The 15,845-nt window shown below is 34.8% G+C and overlaps 1 protein-coding gene across 6 annotated transcripts in view; it reads left to right on the top strand.

The window, feature by feature from the left end:
- ERBB4 (erb-b2 receptor tyrosine kinase 4) overlaps nucleotides 1-15,845 on the top strand; it is a 1,138,739-nt gene that overhangs the window by 415,424 nt on the left and 707,470 nt on the right. For all 6 annotated transcript variants that reach the window (XM_045481110.1, XM_045481107.1, XM_045481111.1 and 3 more), the window contains exon 2: nucleotides 577-728. In XM_045481110.1, the coding sequence (XP_045337066.1) occupies nucleotides 577-728 (152 nt within the window). The remainder of the gene's footprint in view (nucleotides 1-576; nucleotides 729-15,845) is intronic.

Below are 15,845 nucleotides of genomic sequence, written 5' to 3'. Positions count from 1 at the left end.
GACTATAATTAACAATACTATATTATATACTTGAAAGTTGCTTACAGAATAGATCTGAAATGTCACTGTGAAAAAGAAATGGCGATTATGGGGTTCCTGGGTGGCTTGGTTAAGTATCTGACTTTGGCTCAGGTCATGATCTCACAATTCGTGAGTTTGAGCCCCTCATCAGGCTCTTTGCACTTAGCACAGAGCCCGCTTCAGATCCTCTGTCTCCCTCTCTCTACCCATCCCCTTCAAAAATAAATGAGAAATTAAAAAAAAATGGTGATTATGAGACCTAAACGAGGGTGTTAGCTAATGCTATGATGGTAATCATTTTCAACAGGTAAGTGTATCAAATACATACATTGTATACCTTGTATATGTATCAATTGTATCTCCTTATAGCTGGAGAAAAATAAAAGTGAGGATGTGTATCAGTGTGTGGTTTATGTGTATTAATGACATTCAAAATAGTTTTTAGTTCAGGGAATCGGAGTAGAGCATGTGGAGTCAAGAGTTGAGGGAGACTTCTTCATTGTGCATGGCATAGAAAGGTTATATAACTTCCTGTGTATCTTTTTGTCTTGGCAGTGTGTGCAGGGACAGAGAACAAGCTGAGCTCTCTCTCTGACCTGGAGCAGCAGTATCGAGCCTTGCGCAAATACTATGAGAACTGTGAGGTGGTCATGGGCAACCTGGAGATAACCAGCATCGAGCACAACCGGGACCTCTCCTTTCTGCGGGTAAAACTGTCTCTTTCTTTCTCTTCTCTTCTCTGTGAGTGGACGGTGGTGTCACGATGCATAAAGACAGACCATCTTGCTTCAACTTGATGGCTGTGCTCTTTTGCCTGGCAGGGACCATGACCGTAGGCAGAAGACATATTGAGGCATGCCTAGTAAAAGAACAAGAGTAACAATGCTGTCATGACTGAAACCCTGAGTTTAGAGCAGTTACTGTTATCCTAAGAGAGTTGAAAGATTCTGTCAGGGTGTTGTACATGATATGTAGTAAGTCTGCCTTTTTCTGAATTGCATGCAAGAGGAAATGTGTTAGGCTGGGAACTAGAAGAGTCAAAGGACCAATCAGATAAGAATTGGTAACTTTAGTAATCTCACTTTCTGTCCCTTTTCTGTCACTTTGGAAATTTCAGGCTATTCTATATTACCGTAATAAGACTAATACTATTATCTGTAGGAGTAAAATGACATTCATTTTTCAAACCTAGAAATTAGTAAAATTAGACACAGGGAATTATAAGTACTTATATAGGTTGATGTATGCATGTACATACATGCAGGTGTGTACATAAAAAGTTACTCAGAGACAACCAGTCCTTTTACAAACTTGTTTTGGCTCTCATTTTTACATCCTTAGTCTGCTTAACAGACTATCATTGCTTAATGCCTTCAGTTTCTTATGTTTTGCTTTAACCAGAATAGATATAGGAATATCTGAACTTGAAAGAGATACTATCTTCGCACCTATGAATTTATTCTTTTTACAAGAACTAATAAGATGTATTTTAAATAACAGCATCCCTTTAATTTATTTGAGTTTTTTCAATAATATTTACACATTTCTCAGGAGTACTGTCTTATGTAAATCTAGACAAAAGTGTTTCAAATACTGATACAGTAAACTATTCAGGAGATAGTGAATTATTTAAAGAACTACGATAATTTAAATAATCCCATACCTAAATAAGTAGTAACAAAAAGAAGCAATGATCTTTAAATACTTTGAATATTTACTTTAAATACTTTGAAAACTTGAATAAATATATCTAGAAGGGTAACAACTACAGAAAATAAACCACCTCAAAACTTAAACAGCACTATAAAGCTGACAATACATGTAAGCTTAGTAATGACCCATGAACATACCTTTATTCTCATCTATTTATTTAAAGGTAATACTATTTTTTTCTTACTAAAAGCAACATTTTGGTTGTTAGTTCACTTATCTGTTGTTCCTTTGGAAAGTAACTATTTCTATTTGTGACATTTATTTATTCAGTCAACAAATAGTCTTAGCCCAAGAATACAATAGCAAGTAATCTATTGTCCTTGACTTCAACAATCTTGCAGTCTTGTAGAGGGTTACAGGTGTGTGATACATTAAGTATTGTGTATATGTGTGTGTGTATATGTATGTGGGTGTATATAATGTATACAGTATGTATATATGCATATATAAAAATTTTATAGTTGCTAAGAGAGAAATAAGATACCAAAATCTGAATGAAGGTATGGTCTTTTGTTAATAGTAGATGTGGGTGCTGGGCAAAGAAAGGAGTGACTAATTCTGAAGGATTCAGGAAAGATCTCATCAAAGAAATGCTTAAATTGAATCATGAGAAAATGAATAGGGACTTAAAAGGTGAGTGGGTGGAAGAGAAAGGCATTCTGATGGAAGTAATATAAGGGGAGGCTTAGAAAGAAGGCTCTAAGTCAGAGTTAATACAACTGTACTTAATGTTTACTGCTTTAGATATTAGACATATGCATGTAAGTAAATAACACATCATTCTCACCTTCATGGAAATTGTAGTGTAGAGTGGATGAAGAGAAACTTGTCATGGAATAAAATATTAAATTGGAGAGGTAGAGAACCTTGTACCACAGATAGGTATCCAGGGGACATCAGCATCCAAATTAACTACTTAACATTTGGGGCTTAGAAAAAATCATCAAGGGGGATTGAAAAGGATTAGACCAAAAAGTAGACCAAGGACTGAACTCTCCACATGCCCTATTCTCTGTTTTTAGGTGAGTTCAGTGTTATAAGTACTTTTCTGAATGACCCCTTAAAACAGGGACTATGAACTGAAGTCTCCATTATGCTACTGTATTGGATGAGCCACTCTAACTGTACCTTAGAAAATCCTGAAAGCTCTCCATTTCCAGGTTTTCTCTGTTATTCAAAACTTCATTTTATGTCACTTCACTGTTATGTAAAACCTATAATACTACCTGTTTTTGCTAACCAAAAGAAATCTGAAGAGGATTTTCGCTTTTACAAAATGAGCATTGCTTCTTTGCTTCACACCGTTTCAAAGGAGGAAGGGTTTCATAGGAACACTCTTCTTTCAGATAGCAGGGGAAAACTGTAATACAAAAATTTCTCTCCTTAGAACTACATTATGGTTCATTTGTGTTCTTTGTGGTTTCCCTCCAAAGTACCTAATTTGTCCAATATTGGCACATTACAGTAAGTTCAGTGCATGTAAAGGAAATCTCGTTATTTTACATTATGCTATCGTGTTCAATAAGTTTTGAATTGTATCAGCAAGTAGTAATCTTACATTAATCTATTCTATTTATTACATCAGCTCCATATATATTTATGTAAGTGTAAGTCACTGAGCAACTTCTTACACAGGTGTGCAATTTCCCCTCCTCTAAGAATGACTCAAACCTGTAATGTGTTCAGAGAGACATTAATTCTGGAATTAATTTCTTTCTTTAAGAACACAAGAAATTACTTTTGTTTTTAAAAGATTTTCCATCTTTATTTTTCTTCTCTAAGTAGTGAGTTCATAGTATTTTGTTTTATTTGTTTTGTATGAAACCACTCAAATTTCTATAGTTTACGAGAACAACTTAGCTCAGTATCCCGTCCACCTCTTTCACTATCTGAACAGTCAATGTCTAGGACAGTGCCTAAAATATCATGAGCTTTCATTAAGTATTTGTCTGATGGACAAATAAATGAATAAAATTTCATAAAACTTAATACTTTATAGATTCCTATTTTGTATATTATATGTTCTCTAGATGAATATGTTCATCTAACCCTTATGTTATTTCTTCGTGACACCACCAAAGGTCAGGTGTGTGGGCATAGACACAGACTAGGTCAATCAGAATCTCTTCCCGTGAGTTTCTATACCAGTTTCTTGACTGATATGGGTACATAGTTTCTTGACTATTTGCATACCAGAATACAGTCATCTTTTTTCTTGTGGTTGGAATGTCAGAGAAGGCTGTGCAGACAGCAGAATGGAGCCAACACCCTGAAACAGAGAGCAGAGAGGATGACCATTCACCCCAGATTACTGGTGAGGGAATCATTCATTTCCACATTCCAGTCTGCTTCTCATGACTGGTTGCATTACAGCCAGTGAGTCCAAAAGATACCCCTGGAACTTGAGAGTAACTTTGAAGTGATTTTCCTTTTTATTTTTTTTCCCTTAAACTAGATGGGTTTTCCATCACTATAACTAAAATATCCCATCTACTCCCATCTCTCAAGATATTAAGAACACAGAAAAAGTAGGCTTTTGAAATGGAATATGTGCTTATATATTATAAATCTAAAAAAAAAATCAGAAAAAAGATAAATACACCCTAAAATGTTTTGGAGTTACTTCCTTAATCTCTGTTAGATGTATTTTATTGAAATACTTTGAAATGCATTACTTTCACAATGCTTTTATTACATCAACCTTAGAGTTTATCGCTGTAAGCACCTTTTCACCCAGCTGTGTTGTAACCTCCAAGTTTTTGCATTTCTCTTACGGGGAAAAAATTTAGTTGACAATAGTTAGCATTAGACCCCCGAGACACCACATAGTTGGCTAGAAAAAGGCCCTAAAACTTATTTACTATGTACTTTATCACCATCACAAGGTTAAGACATAATAGAAAACAGCGAGGCATAAAAATCATAGATTTTGTGTTATTGTCTTACACTTTGTGAACTCTCTCAAACGAGGTGAAATATAGCGAATGATGGGAATGAACTTTTAGACCTTTTACCATCATTAGAATTCTCAAGAGTTTTTTCTCTTTTGTCATTCCATTGGACCTCTTTTTTTTTTTTTTTTAATTTTTTTTTAACGTTTATTTATTTTTGAGACAGAGAGAGACAGAGCATGAACAGGGGAGGGGCAGAGAGAGAGGGAGACACAGAATCTGAAACAGGCTCCAGGCTCTGAGCAGTCAGCACAGAGCCCGACGCGGGGCTCGAACTCACAGACAGCGAGATCATGACCTGGGCTGAAGTCAGACGCTTAACTGACCGAGCCACCCAGGCGCCCCTGGACCTCTTTGCTATTGCTGGTATTCAGTGCTCAGCTTTTATAATTTACATTTATTTTCTTTATTTGATATATTCATTTTAAGCAAATAAGTATTACGTGTCAACTAAGTGTAAGACAGTGTGGTATATAAAGTGGAGTATATATGAGGAGTATTAATGACTATTCTTAACAGGCATAGTTATATCAGGTATAATATAATAGGCATATAATTTTTATATAACAGGTAACAATTTTTAATTTTGACTTGTATTTAGTTGAATGAAACTTGTTTTGGACATAGTTATTTTTAGGATTATGTAGAGCTAAATTTATTTTAGTGGTTGATCCATTGACCTGAGATATTAAAAACATTAGTAATTCATTGAACCTGTCTACACTGTAGTGTAGAAGCCTTAAATCTTGATTATAGATGTCTTTATTACTGAAAGTGAATAAAAATAAATTAATATATTAATAAATAGCAACATTAATATTTTGTTATTGATAGCAAAAGGCACTGTGTTTGAAAAAGTCAGAAAGTATAGTTTTATAAAGCAAAAATACTTTAAACATATCTTCTCTCAGATGATGAATAACACATGTTGTCATGGGAAAGTAAATTTTATGAGAAAACATTTTTTTTTTGAAAAAATAGCTGTTTTTATTGTATTCTTGGCACAAAGCTATAGGGAATTTTTTGTATATATAAGAAATAATGCCATCTAAAACTTTATTTTTAAAAATAAAACTCCAATATATTTCTTGATAGAAACCATATAGTTCATTTTTCTTTACCATAGAAAATATTTTATTTTTAATTTCAGATATTATCTTTGTCTTTTAGTTAATAATTAACATCTTATAATGTCATGGAACTATCATCCTTCTTTATTAGGATATATATGGGATTTTTATGTTTGAGGTTGTTGCTTTTCAACCAGTCTCCATCGGACATGAAATTTGTGTTGCTTTTCCAGTGCTAGTAATGGACCTATATTATTTCATTTTATACTCACACATTGTTCCTTTTCTGAGTAAGGACACATATTTGTAGGAAGGCAGATGAAGCTGTAACTCAGAGACTGCAAGATGCTGTCTGGCTTGCTCCCTGGAACTTAAGACCTTGGCTTCATTAGCATGTTTCTGTTACAATGTAATCAGGGATGCTTCCTGGCAGTAATGAGTTTCAAGTTGTAACAAGTAACTCTGCTTTCACCTATTCCTTAGCTGTTTTCAGTAACTAGTCCGGCTTAGTATAAAATTCTGAAATATTTGCCTTTCAACCTACTTCTAGCTTCAGGGTCTACCTTATTGTCCTCTGGCAATTCAAAGCAGATGACCAGAATTAAATCCAACAATATAGAGAGTGGTTTTTATATTTACATTTGTTTCCTATATCTTTCTTCCCCATTTAACTCTATCTATGCCTGGGTAAGGCTGTCTTCTGCATAGCATGATTTATCAAAATGCTATGTGGAATAATTCATATTAAAAAAATAGGTAATTTAGGGACACCTGGGGGGCTCAGTCAGATGAGCGTCCCACACTTGATTTCAGCTCAGGTCATGATCCCAGGGTCGTGGGATTGAGCCCCATGTTGGGTGCCATGCTGAGTGTGGAGCTTGCTTAAGATATATTCTCTCTCTCTCTCTCTCTCTCTCTCTCTCTCGATGTCTCTCCACCCCCCAACCCCATCCCTTCCTCTGCTGGAGCTCTCTCACTCTAAAAATGAATTAAGTGAATAAATAAATAAATAAATAAATAAATAGGTATATGAAGTACTTTATTCCTTTGGGTTAGAAAATAATTTATTGAATAGTTTGTTTAAATAATGGTGACCATTGCCTCTGTCTGGTTTTAGCTTATTAAATACTGGATAGAACGACTTGTGTGAAATTGTGTTGAAAAGATTGATTAGAATCAGGATGTGAAAACTAGTGATATTTTAGAATCATAAAAAAAATTGAGCAAAATACCGTTTAGATGAAACATCTGTGACATAATAAGGTAGATCCATATGTATATTTTCACGTTTGCCTGAAAGATGACATAAATGCACTATTTTCTAATACAGCACATTTATTTCAGCTGTGCACAGAATTTGATTGGACTGCATAGTAAGGGAGAACGAGCCTCAATTTAAGTTTTCCTGAATAACTTTGTAGCATAAATAAGCCATATATTTATTTGTAGGGTGCCTAGGAGGCTCAGTTGGTTAAATGTGCAACTTTGGCTTAGGTACTTATCTCAGTGTGTGAGTTCAAGCCGCACATAGGGTTCTAAGCTGTCAGCGCAGAGCTTGCTTTGGATCCTGTCTCCCTCTGTCTCTGACCCTCCCCGGTTTGCATTCTTCCTCTTTCTCTTAAAAACAGACATTGAAAGATAAATAAATAAATAAAAATAAGTGGTATATTAGTAACTCTATCAAATAGTAGATAAGTAAACAGGATTCCTATATCAAGGGTTGATTTTCTTTGTTTACTCACTGAGCGTAGAAGTTTAAGTTTTTCTTCCATGCCACTAACTGGAATAGGTAGCAAGAAAGGACCATGAAATTCAATATCTAAAATACTTAGAATGAATCATCATTAGGTTAAAAGAAACTGCACCTTTAAGCAAGCAGTAGACTAAGGGTATTTCAACTTTTTACTTAATTTTATCTTTCTGTCTGAATTCCATGTAAACTACATATGTGCTGTATTTAGATGATGAAAACTTAGCTGATTGAGATGGGGAATATCAAAAAGGAAGTAGACTAATATTTAAACGTGTCTGTTGGGCCAAAACAGATATTCTGGGTTAAATGGAATTTTCAAAGCTATGATAGTTTCTGAAAGCTGTTTCTAAGACTGTTAAATATAATACATATGCAATTTTGTATGTATGTATTTACAGCTGGCTTTTAAATTGAAATTTGATTTTGTACTAAGTCTAATCATAGAAGTTGTATTGCATTTTAAAAAGCTATGCAATTTGCACTTGGCCTAGGGAAAAAACAAAATTTCCGCAAAGGTTAAATACCGTTTAATCTGAAAATATACATGACTCAAAATCCTGATGCTCTTCATCAATCTTACATGATAAATGATGAAAATGTCTATATTTTTGCTTAGGCAGTGATATAAGTATATTTTTCAAACTTTCTTCTTAATCCTTTAAATGAAATACTAAATAAAAAAGATTGACACTTTTCTCTACATGTTAAAAAAAAAAATTAGTAGTGCCTAGAAAAAGATATACATTTAGTAGAAAATAAACATTTGAAGGAGTATTGGAAAGAAGGATAGTAATAAAAATAGATCAGTATAATTTATAATTCTATTATATATGTATAACAGATATAAATTAGTGACTAGTGACTATATATATATATATATATTATGTGATATATAATATATGTATATAATATATATATTTAACCATTTTCTACGACTGAGTCAAATTACTGTGAAATATTAAACCTATATGTTTCTAAGAGACTATTACTAAAAACTGCTTAGAATAAGTTTTTAAGTCCCTAAATTGTAATGCATTTTCTAGAAAAAAAATGCCCTTGTTGCAAATATACTTAAAAATGAATTTATTAGGATGCTGAGCAGATGCAAAGCATTCCTTTATATCTCTGGGGGCTGTACTATTTAAATTTGGCTTAAATGGTGAGTATAATGAGTTTACAGGCTTATCTTAACCTTAATTAGAGAAATATGCGAGTAACAAACCCATTTCACTCTATGATTCTCAGATACTCTTTTCCCAGGGGAATTGAGTATATACAGGTTATTTATTTACCTCTTTTATTTGTAAGCAGCAAAGATCTTGGTTTGAAGAGAGAGAACAAATGATATTTATGTGAGTTTTTAAGACTAACTTGAAGCATTTTGGCAATGGGCTGCCTTTTAATTCTAAAATCCAAATAGAATATGACCAAATAAAACCTTTAAAAATTTTACAACTGTGTGTATTTTCATTAGCTTTATTTTTCTCTGACTCTTAACATGGAACACTGTTTTCTTCAAAAAAGGGAAGATGAACAATTTTTGTATGAGACCAAATCAATTTTAAAGGTCTCTCTTGAGTCACATAGAGTGTAATTTAAAGTTCAAAAGTGTAAAAATAAAACATGAAGACGGTTCCATTTAGAGCCACTATAATTATTTCTCCTGATCCCTAATTTGAACCCATTTAACTGTAAAATATTATATTAAAATGTATAATGAAAGTGATAAAATTAAGGTATCTGTTTTAGTAAATATAAGCCTCTTTGAAGTAATTTCTATTCAATCTCTACATGGAAATCAGAATATGTAATTGAATGTTGGAGTAAATCCTCTTAAGCAATTTGGTGCCACATGTATTTCTGAAAATAAAAGTACCTATCAGCATGCTTGTCACCTGGTAGCCCATTAGTAAGAGGCAACTCTATCCAACCCTATTGGGTTTCTTTCTTTCTTCTTTCATTCCCTACACAGCAACTATTGAGCCATACTCTGAAGACCTGACAATAAATTTTTACAAAGTGTTTTTAGAAGTTTTGGATGGTATGATTTTGTATTTTCAGAGAGGTGAAACTGCAAGTCAAACACTTGGTTGTAAGAAGGAATCAATAGCTAAATATGTACAAGCTCTCTACATAGTGAGTGAGAGTTGTTTCAGCAATCTAAAAGACATCCTGTGGGGCGCCTGAGTGGCTCAGTCAGTTAACTGTCCAACTTCAGCTCAGGTCATGATCTCACAGTCCGTGAGTTCGAGCCCTGCGTTGGGCTCTGTGCTGACAGCTTGGAGCCTGGGGCCTGCTTCAGATTCTGTGTGTCCCTCTCTCTCTGCCCCTCCCCTGCTCATGCTCTGTCTCTCTCTGTCTAAAAAATAAATAAAAACATTTAAAATAAAAATAAAAATAAAATAAAATAAAATAAAATAAAAATAAAAGACATCCTCTGATGGAATCATTGGAAGCATTCATGAAAGGAATTAATAAGGCATCAATGAAGCATTGGGAAGAATTCATGAAAGGAAAATAGGCAAAAAAGTATAAGCAAATCAGACTATATGGTGTATTATAATACTTTCTTAAAATTCCCTCCTCTGAGAACAATGGCCAGAATTCTTATTAAGTTCCTATATTATCTGGCCCCTACCTTGTCCTCCACTATTGCTGATGACACTAAAATTCATGGCTATCTTTCAGTATTAGCCAACTTCCTTTGTATATCAAGTTCTCTGTAACGTGATTGCCCTTCCTTTCATTTTCAGATGTTCTCCCCGCCGACAAACATAAATACATACACTTATTCCTGTCTAAGTTCTGTTTAATTTTCAAATCTGCTTTTAAAAATCGTTTCTCCAGCGAAGCTTTACTGACTCTCATATGTTACTGAATTCTTCCCATTATTACATTCATAGCATTCTATGCTTCTTTGTAGGACTTCCTTCATAGCAATTATTTAAGTATTTGCTTAATTTCTGCCTACTCTTCTAAATAATGAATACCTTGAGGGCAAGGGCCATGCCTAGTTCACTGTAAAATTCTAGCACATAATAGAGTGTCTCTCATATAGTGGCTGTTCAGCAAATATTTGTGGAATGAATAAATGAGTAAATTGAATAACAATAAGAATGAATTCTAATACTCTTTATAACTTTTTTAGTCGGGAAAAAAATGATTGTACTGGCATTTTTTTAAACACTATTTACTTTTCACTTTTCTAATTGAATCTCCTCTCCCTAGTGCTTCGTAGAATCAATGGTGTCTTATTTATGTTTCATGAACTGATTTATTTTATAATAAATAATATGCTACCTATAGTGGAAACATGGGAAACTAAAATTACATACTTAACATTAATACATTAAAAACCTAACGGGTGGCTAAGTAGTCTATTTTGTGGACTCAGTTGTGTGAAGATCAAAGCCATGTTGAGGGGACTGGGGTGTGTCAGTAGGTTAAGTGTCCAACTCAAGTCGACTCTTGATTTTGGCTCAGGTCATGACCTCATGCTTGGCTTAAGCCTGCTTAAGATTCTTTCTCTCTCCCTCTGTCCCTTTCTCCCACACACATACTCTCTCTCTCAAATAAAAAAAATAAAAGAAAATCTTTAAAAAAAAAAGTCATGAAACCTTCACAACTTTAAATATCCTCTTCTTTGGACTGCCTTGAATACCTGAGTTTCTGCCCATTAACATGATCTCCGATATCCAGTTACTCTTTTTCTTTTTTTTTTTTTTTTTAATGTTTATTTACTTATTTTGAGAGAGAGAGAGAGAGCGCACACACAGACAAGCCAGGGAGGGACAGAGAGGGAGAAAGAGAGAATCCCAAGCAGGCTCTGAACTGTCAGCACAGAGCTCAATGTGGGGCTTGATCCCACAAACCATGAGATCATGACCTGAGCCCAAACCAAGAGTCAGACACTTAACCAACTTAGCCCCCCAGGTACCCCTATATCTAGTTACTCTTTATAAACTAAGGTTTCTATGCTTTTGTTTTGTTTTTGTTTTTGTTTTCTTTCATGGTGAATTTCTTTTTAAAATTTTTTAATGTTTATTTTTGAGAGAAAGACAGAGACAGAGTGCAAGTGGGGGAGGGGCAGAGAGAGAGGGAGACACAGAATCCAAAGCAGGTTCCAGGCTCCGAACTGTCAGCACAGAACCCAATGCAGGGCTCGAGCCATTGGACCATGTTAACTGACTGAGCCACCCAGGCACCCCTGGTCTCTATGCTTTTGTATGTCATTTCCCCCCTCTCTGGAGTGCCTTTCCACTCTTCTCATTTTGGAAAATCCTCAGACCTTAACATGTTCCCCAAGTTCAATCTGTATCCCCAACCCTGCCCCCACCACCAAGCCAACCAAAATTCATGTTTTCCATATACTTAGTATATGTCTGTGTGATATCATATGTCACTCTGTGTAGGAATGTGTTGGACTGTGGGATGTACTTTGCATTCTCATCAATTTATATATATATGTGCGTGTGTATATACATACATATATATATGTATATGTGTGTATATATATATATATATATATATATATATATATATGTATATTGTGTAGAGCAAATGAGAGTAAATGTTCAGTCAACTTTTGTTCTTTGAGCAGATAAACTGGCTTAAGTGGTTTTCTCCCAGTGAACTTTGTTATAATGTAGTTGTATTCTCTGTAATAAGAAACACTCTGTATAGGCACTTTTAGAGTAACCTTTGGGTTGTCACAGACTAATACCTGGTATATATCATTTGTTGAGATAGATGAAAGGCACAATGCTGATTCTGTTTTCCACTCCTTATGACAATCTTATGTGTAAGTGTCATTGTACTTCTTTTTTATAAGTGATGAAACTTAGGCTATGATAAATTGAGTGACTTTCTCAGAACTGCACTGCTAACGGGCAAAGCAAACACTTTAACCCAGTTCTTTCACTTCATAGTGCAGACACTTTTATTTTTCCTTACTATTGCCCACTATTTGTCAATGACCCATGTATTACTTAGAGCAGGTTTTTAGGGAAATTGATACAAGGCAACTATTTTACATGTATATGCCAGAGGATCAGGACAGATAACTCTGAGAGTTAAAAAATTCAGGAGGGCCCAGTCATGGGAGCTCCCACAATAATGGTGAAATTTACTTCCAGGAACTTGAGTAGTTAATTGTCCACTGTAAATATCCTGAGAAAAATCCCCACAGGCTTCTACAGGGGGAGGAGAAAAGGAACCATTTTGAAATGCATTCTTTTCTTCTTTTTTAAAATTAAAAAAAAGTTTATTTATTTTTCGAGAGAGACAGATCATGAGCAGAGGAGGAGCACAGAGAGAGACACAGAATCTGAAGCAGGCTCCAGACTCTGAGCTGTTAGCACAGAGCCCACCGTGGGGCCCTCAGTCACGAACCACAAGATCATGACCTGAGCTGAAGTTGGATACTTAACCAACTGAGCCACCCAGGCACCCTGTCCTTTATTCTTAACAAAAGCCTGTCCTCAGTAGAAATTAGTAAGCCAGAGCCTAAGCTAGATATCTGAGTTTAATGACATGGGGAAGGGAAATATCCAATGCCAGCCTAATCTAGCCACCATGTTCCACCTAAGAGAGGAGGGAAACAAAAACAAAATCACAAACACAAAACCCTGAGAAACGCTTGTGATGTTCACAGTCCAAGAGGCATAGACTTACTAAAAGCCTGAGATCTAATTATAAGGCTATAGAATGCTTCCCCTTCCCCTATAACTTACCACCACGTAACTAAAGGCTTATTTACAACAGTTTTTTTTCCCCCATCTTGTCTGGTTATTAAAAAAAAATTACAAGGCATACCAAAAGGCAAAAAAAAAAAAAAAAAAAAACACCCCACAATTTGAAGAGACAGATAAAGCATCACAACAAGACATGGTAGGTTTGTTAGAATTATCAGACTGGGAATTTAACACAACTATGATTAATATGCTCAGAGCTTTAATTGATAAAGTACAAAGTATGCAAGAACAGATGGGCAAGAGGGATCTCTCTAAACAGAGAGATAGGAATCCTAAGAAAGAGCCAAACAGAAATGCTAGAGATTAAAAAACAAAACAAAATACTAACAAAGCTGAAGAATACTTTTGATGTGCTTATTAATAGACTGAACATGGCTGAGGAAAGAATCTCTGAACTAGAGGATATCTCAATAGGATTTTTCAAAACTGAAAAGTAAAGAGAACCTAGACTGAAAACAAACAAACAAACCAACAAAAATAGAATAGAATAAATGATGTCTGTGGGACAGCTAGAGAAGGTGTCACAGTCACATAACGGAAATACCAAAAGGAGAAGAAGGCAATAGAAGAAATATTTGATACAATTAGGACTGAGAATTTCCTCAAATTAATGTCATATACCAAACCACAAATCTAGGAATCTCAGATAACACCAAATAGGAATAAATGCCAAATAAATTACACCTGACATATCATTTCCAAATCACAGAAAATTGAAGATAAGAAAAAGTCGTGAAAGAACCAGGAGAAACACATTAGTTGCAGACAAACAAAGATAGGAATTACATCTGACTTCTCAGAAACCATGCAAACAAGAAGAACATGGAGTAAAATATGTGTTGAGAGAAAAAACCAAACCAAAACAAACAAACAAACAAAACCACTAACCTAGAATTATGTACCCTGATAAAAGTGAAAGAGAAATAGAATTTCTCAGACAAACAAAATTTGAGGGAATTTGTTGCCAGGAGACCTGCCTTGCAAGAAATTTTAAAAGTAGTTCTTTAAAGAGAGGGAAACTAATATAGGTAAGATCTACCTAAAGAAAGGAAGAATACTGAAGAAGAAGGGATAAATGAAGGTAAAATAAAAACTTTTATTTTATTATTCTTAATTGATTTAACAGATATCAGCTCATTCAAAATAATAATAGCAAGAATATATTCAATTACATATGCTTAAAACACACAAACATGTGTGGATTCATTTCACACACACACACGTGCACGTGTGTGTGTGTGCGCGCGTAAGTAAAATGAATGACACCAATAATACAAAGGAACATGGGGGAGGAATTGGATTATTTTGTTATTAGAAGGTATTCACACTACCTGGGTCACCTGGGTGGCTCAGTCAGTTAAGCATCTGACTTCAGCTCAGGTCATGATCTCACAGTTCATGAGTTCAAGCCCTGCATTGGGCTGTCTGCTCTCAGTGCAGAATTCACTTCAGATCCTCTGTCTCCTCACTTTCTCTGCCCCTTCCCTCTTGTTCTCTCTCTGTCTCTCAAAAATAAATACACATTTTTTTTTTAAATTTTTTTTTTCAATGTTTATTTACTTTTGGGACAGAGAGAGACAGAGCATGAACGGGGGAGGGGCAGAGAGAGAGGGAGACACAGAATCGGAAACAGGCTCCAGGCTCTGAGCCATCAGCCCAGAGCCCGACGCGGGGCTAAAAACTCACGGACCGCGAGATTGTGACCTGGCTGAAGTCGGACGCTTAACCGACTGCGCCACCCAGGCGCCCCTAAATACACATTTTTAAGAAAGGTACTCACACTACCCATGAAGTGACATGTGTTATTTGAAACTGAACTTGGATTAATTGTAAATTTATATTGCAAACTTCAGGGCAACCACTTAAAAAAAAAAAAAAAAAAGATACCTGATATGCTAAGAAAGGAGAGAGAATAGAAGAGAATAGAACCATATAAAATTTTAATTAAAAGCACAAATGTAGTAAAAGAGTAGAAGACAAAAGTAGGAAGAAAGAACAAGGGCAACAATTCTATAAGAGTAATGATATTAATCATTAATCCAACTATATCAATAATTATTTTAAATGTAAATGGTCCAAACATACCAATTAAAAGACAGAGATTGCCAGAGTGGATCAAAAAGTATAACTCAACTATATGTTGCCTAGAAGAAACCCATTCTAAATGTAAAGACACATTTAGATTCAAAGTAAATTTATGGAGAAAAAAATACCATGCTAACACTAATCAAAAGAAAACAAGAATACCAATATTGATCAGACAGAATAGGTTTCAAAGTGAGGAAAGTTACCAGGTAGAAAGAAGGGCATTACATAATGTTAAGGGGTGACTTCTCCAAGAAGACATAATAATTCTCAACGTGTATATAACAGCTAACAACAGGCATCAAACCACATGATGCAGAAACAGATAGAACTTCAAGGAGAAATAGATCAATCCACTATCATAGTTGGAGACTTTAACACTCTCTCAGAAATGAACAGATTCAGCAGCAGAAAATCAGTAAGGACATCGTTGAACTTAACAACATCATCAATCAGCTGGCTGTCATTGACATCTATAGACTACTTTATATAACTCCAG

The sequence above is a fragment of the Leopardus geoffroyi genome, chromosome C1 (assembly GCF_018350155.1).
Source record: "Leopardus geoffroyi isolate Oge1 chromosome C1, O.geoffroyi_Oge1_pat1.0, whole genome shotgun sequence".
NCBI classification, from domain to species: Eukaryota; Metazoa; Chordata; class Mammalia; order Carnivora; family Felidae; genus Leopardus; species Leopardus geoffroyi.
Note: the sequence above shows the minus strand (reverse complement) of the source record. Positions and strands in the feature narration are given on the sequence as shown.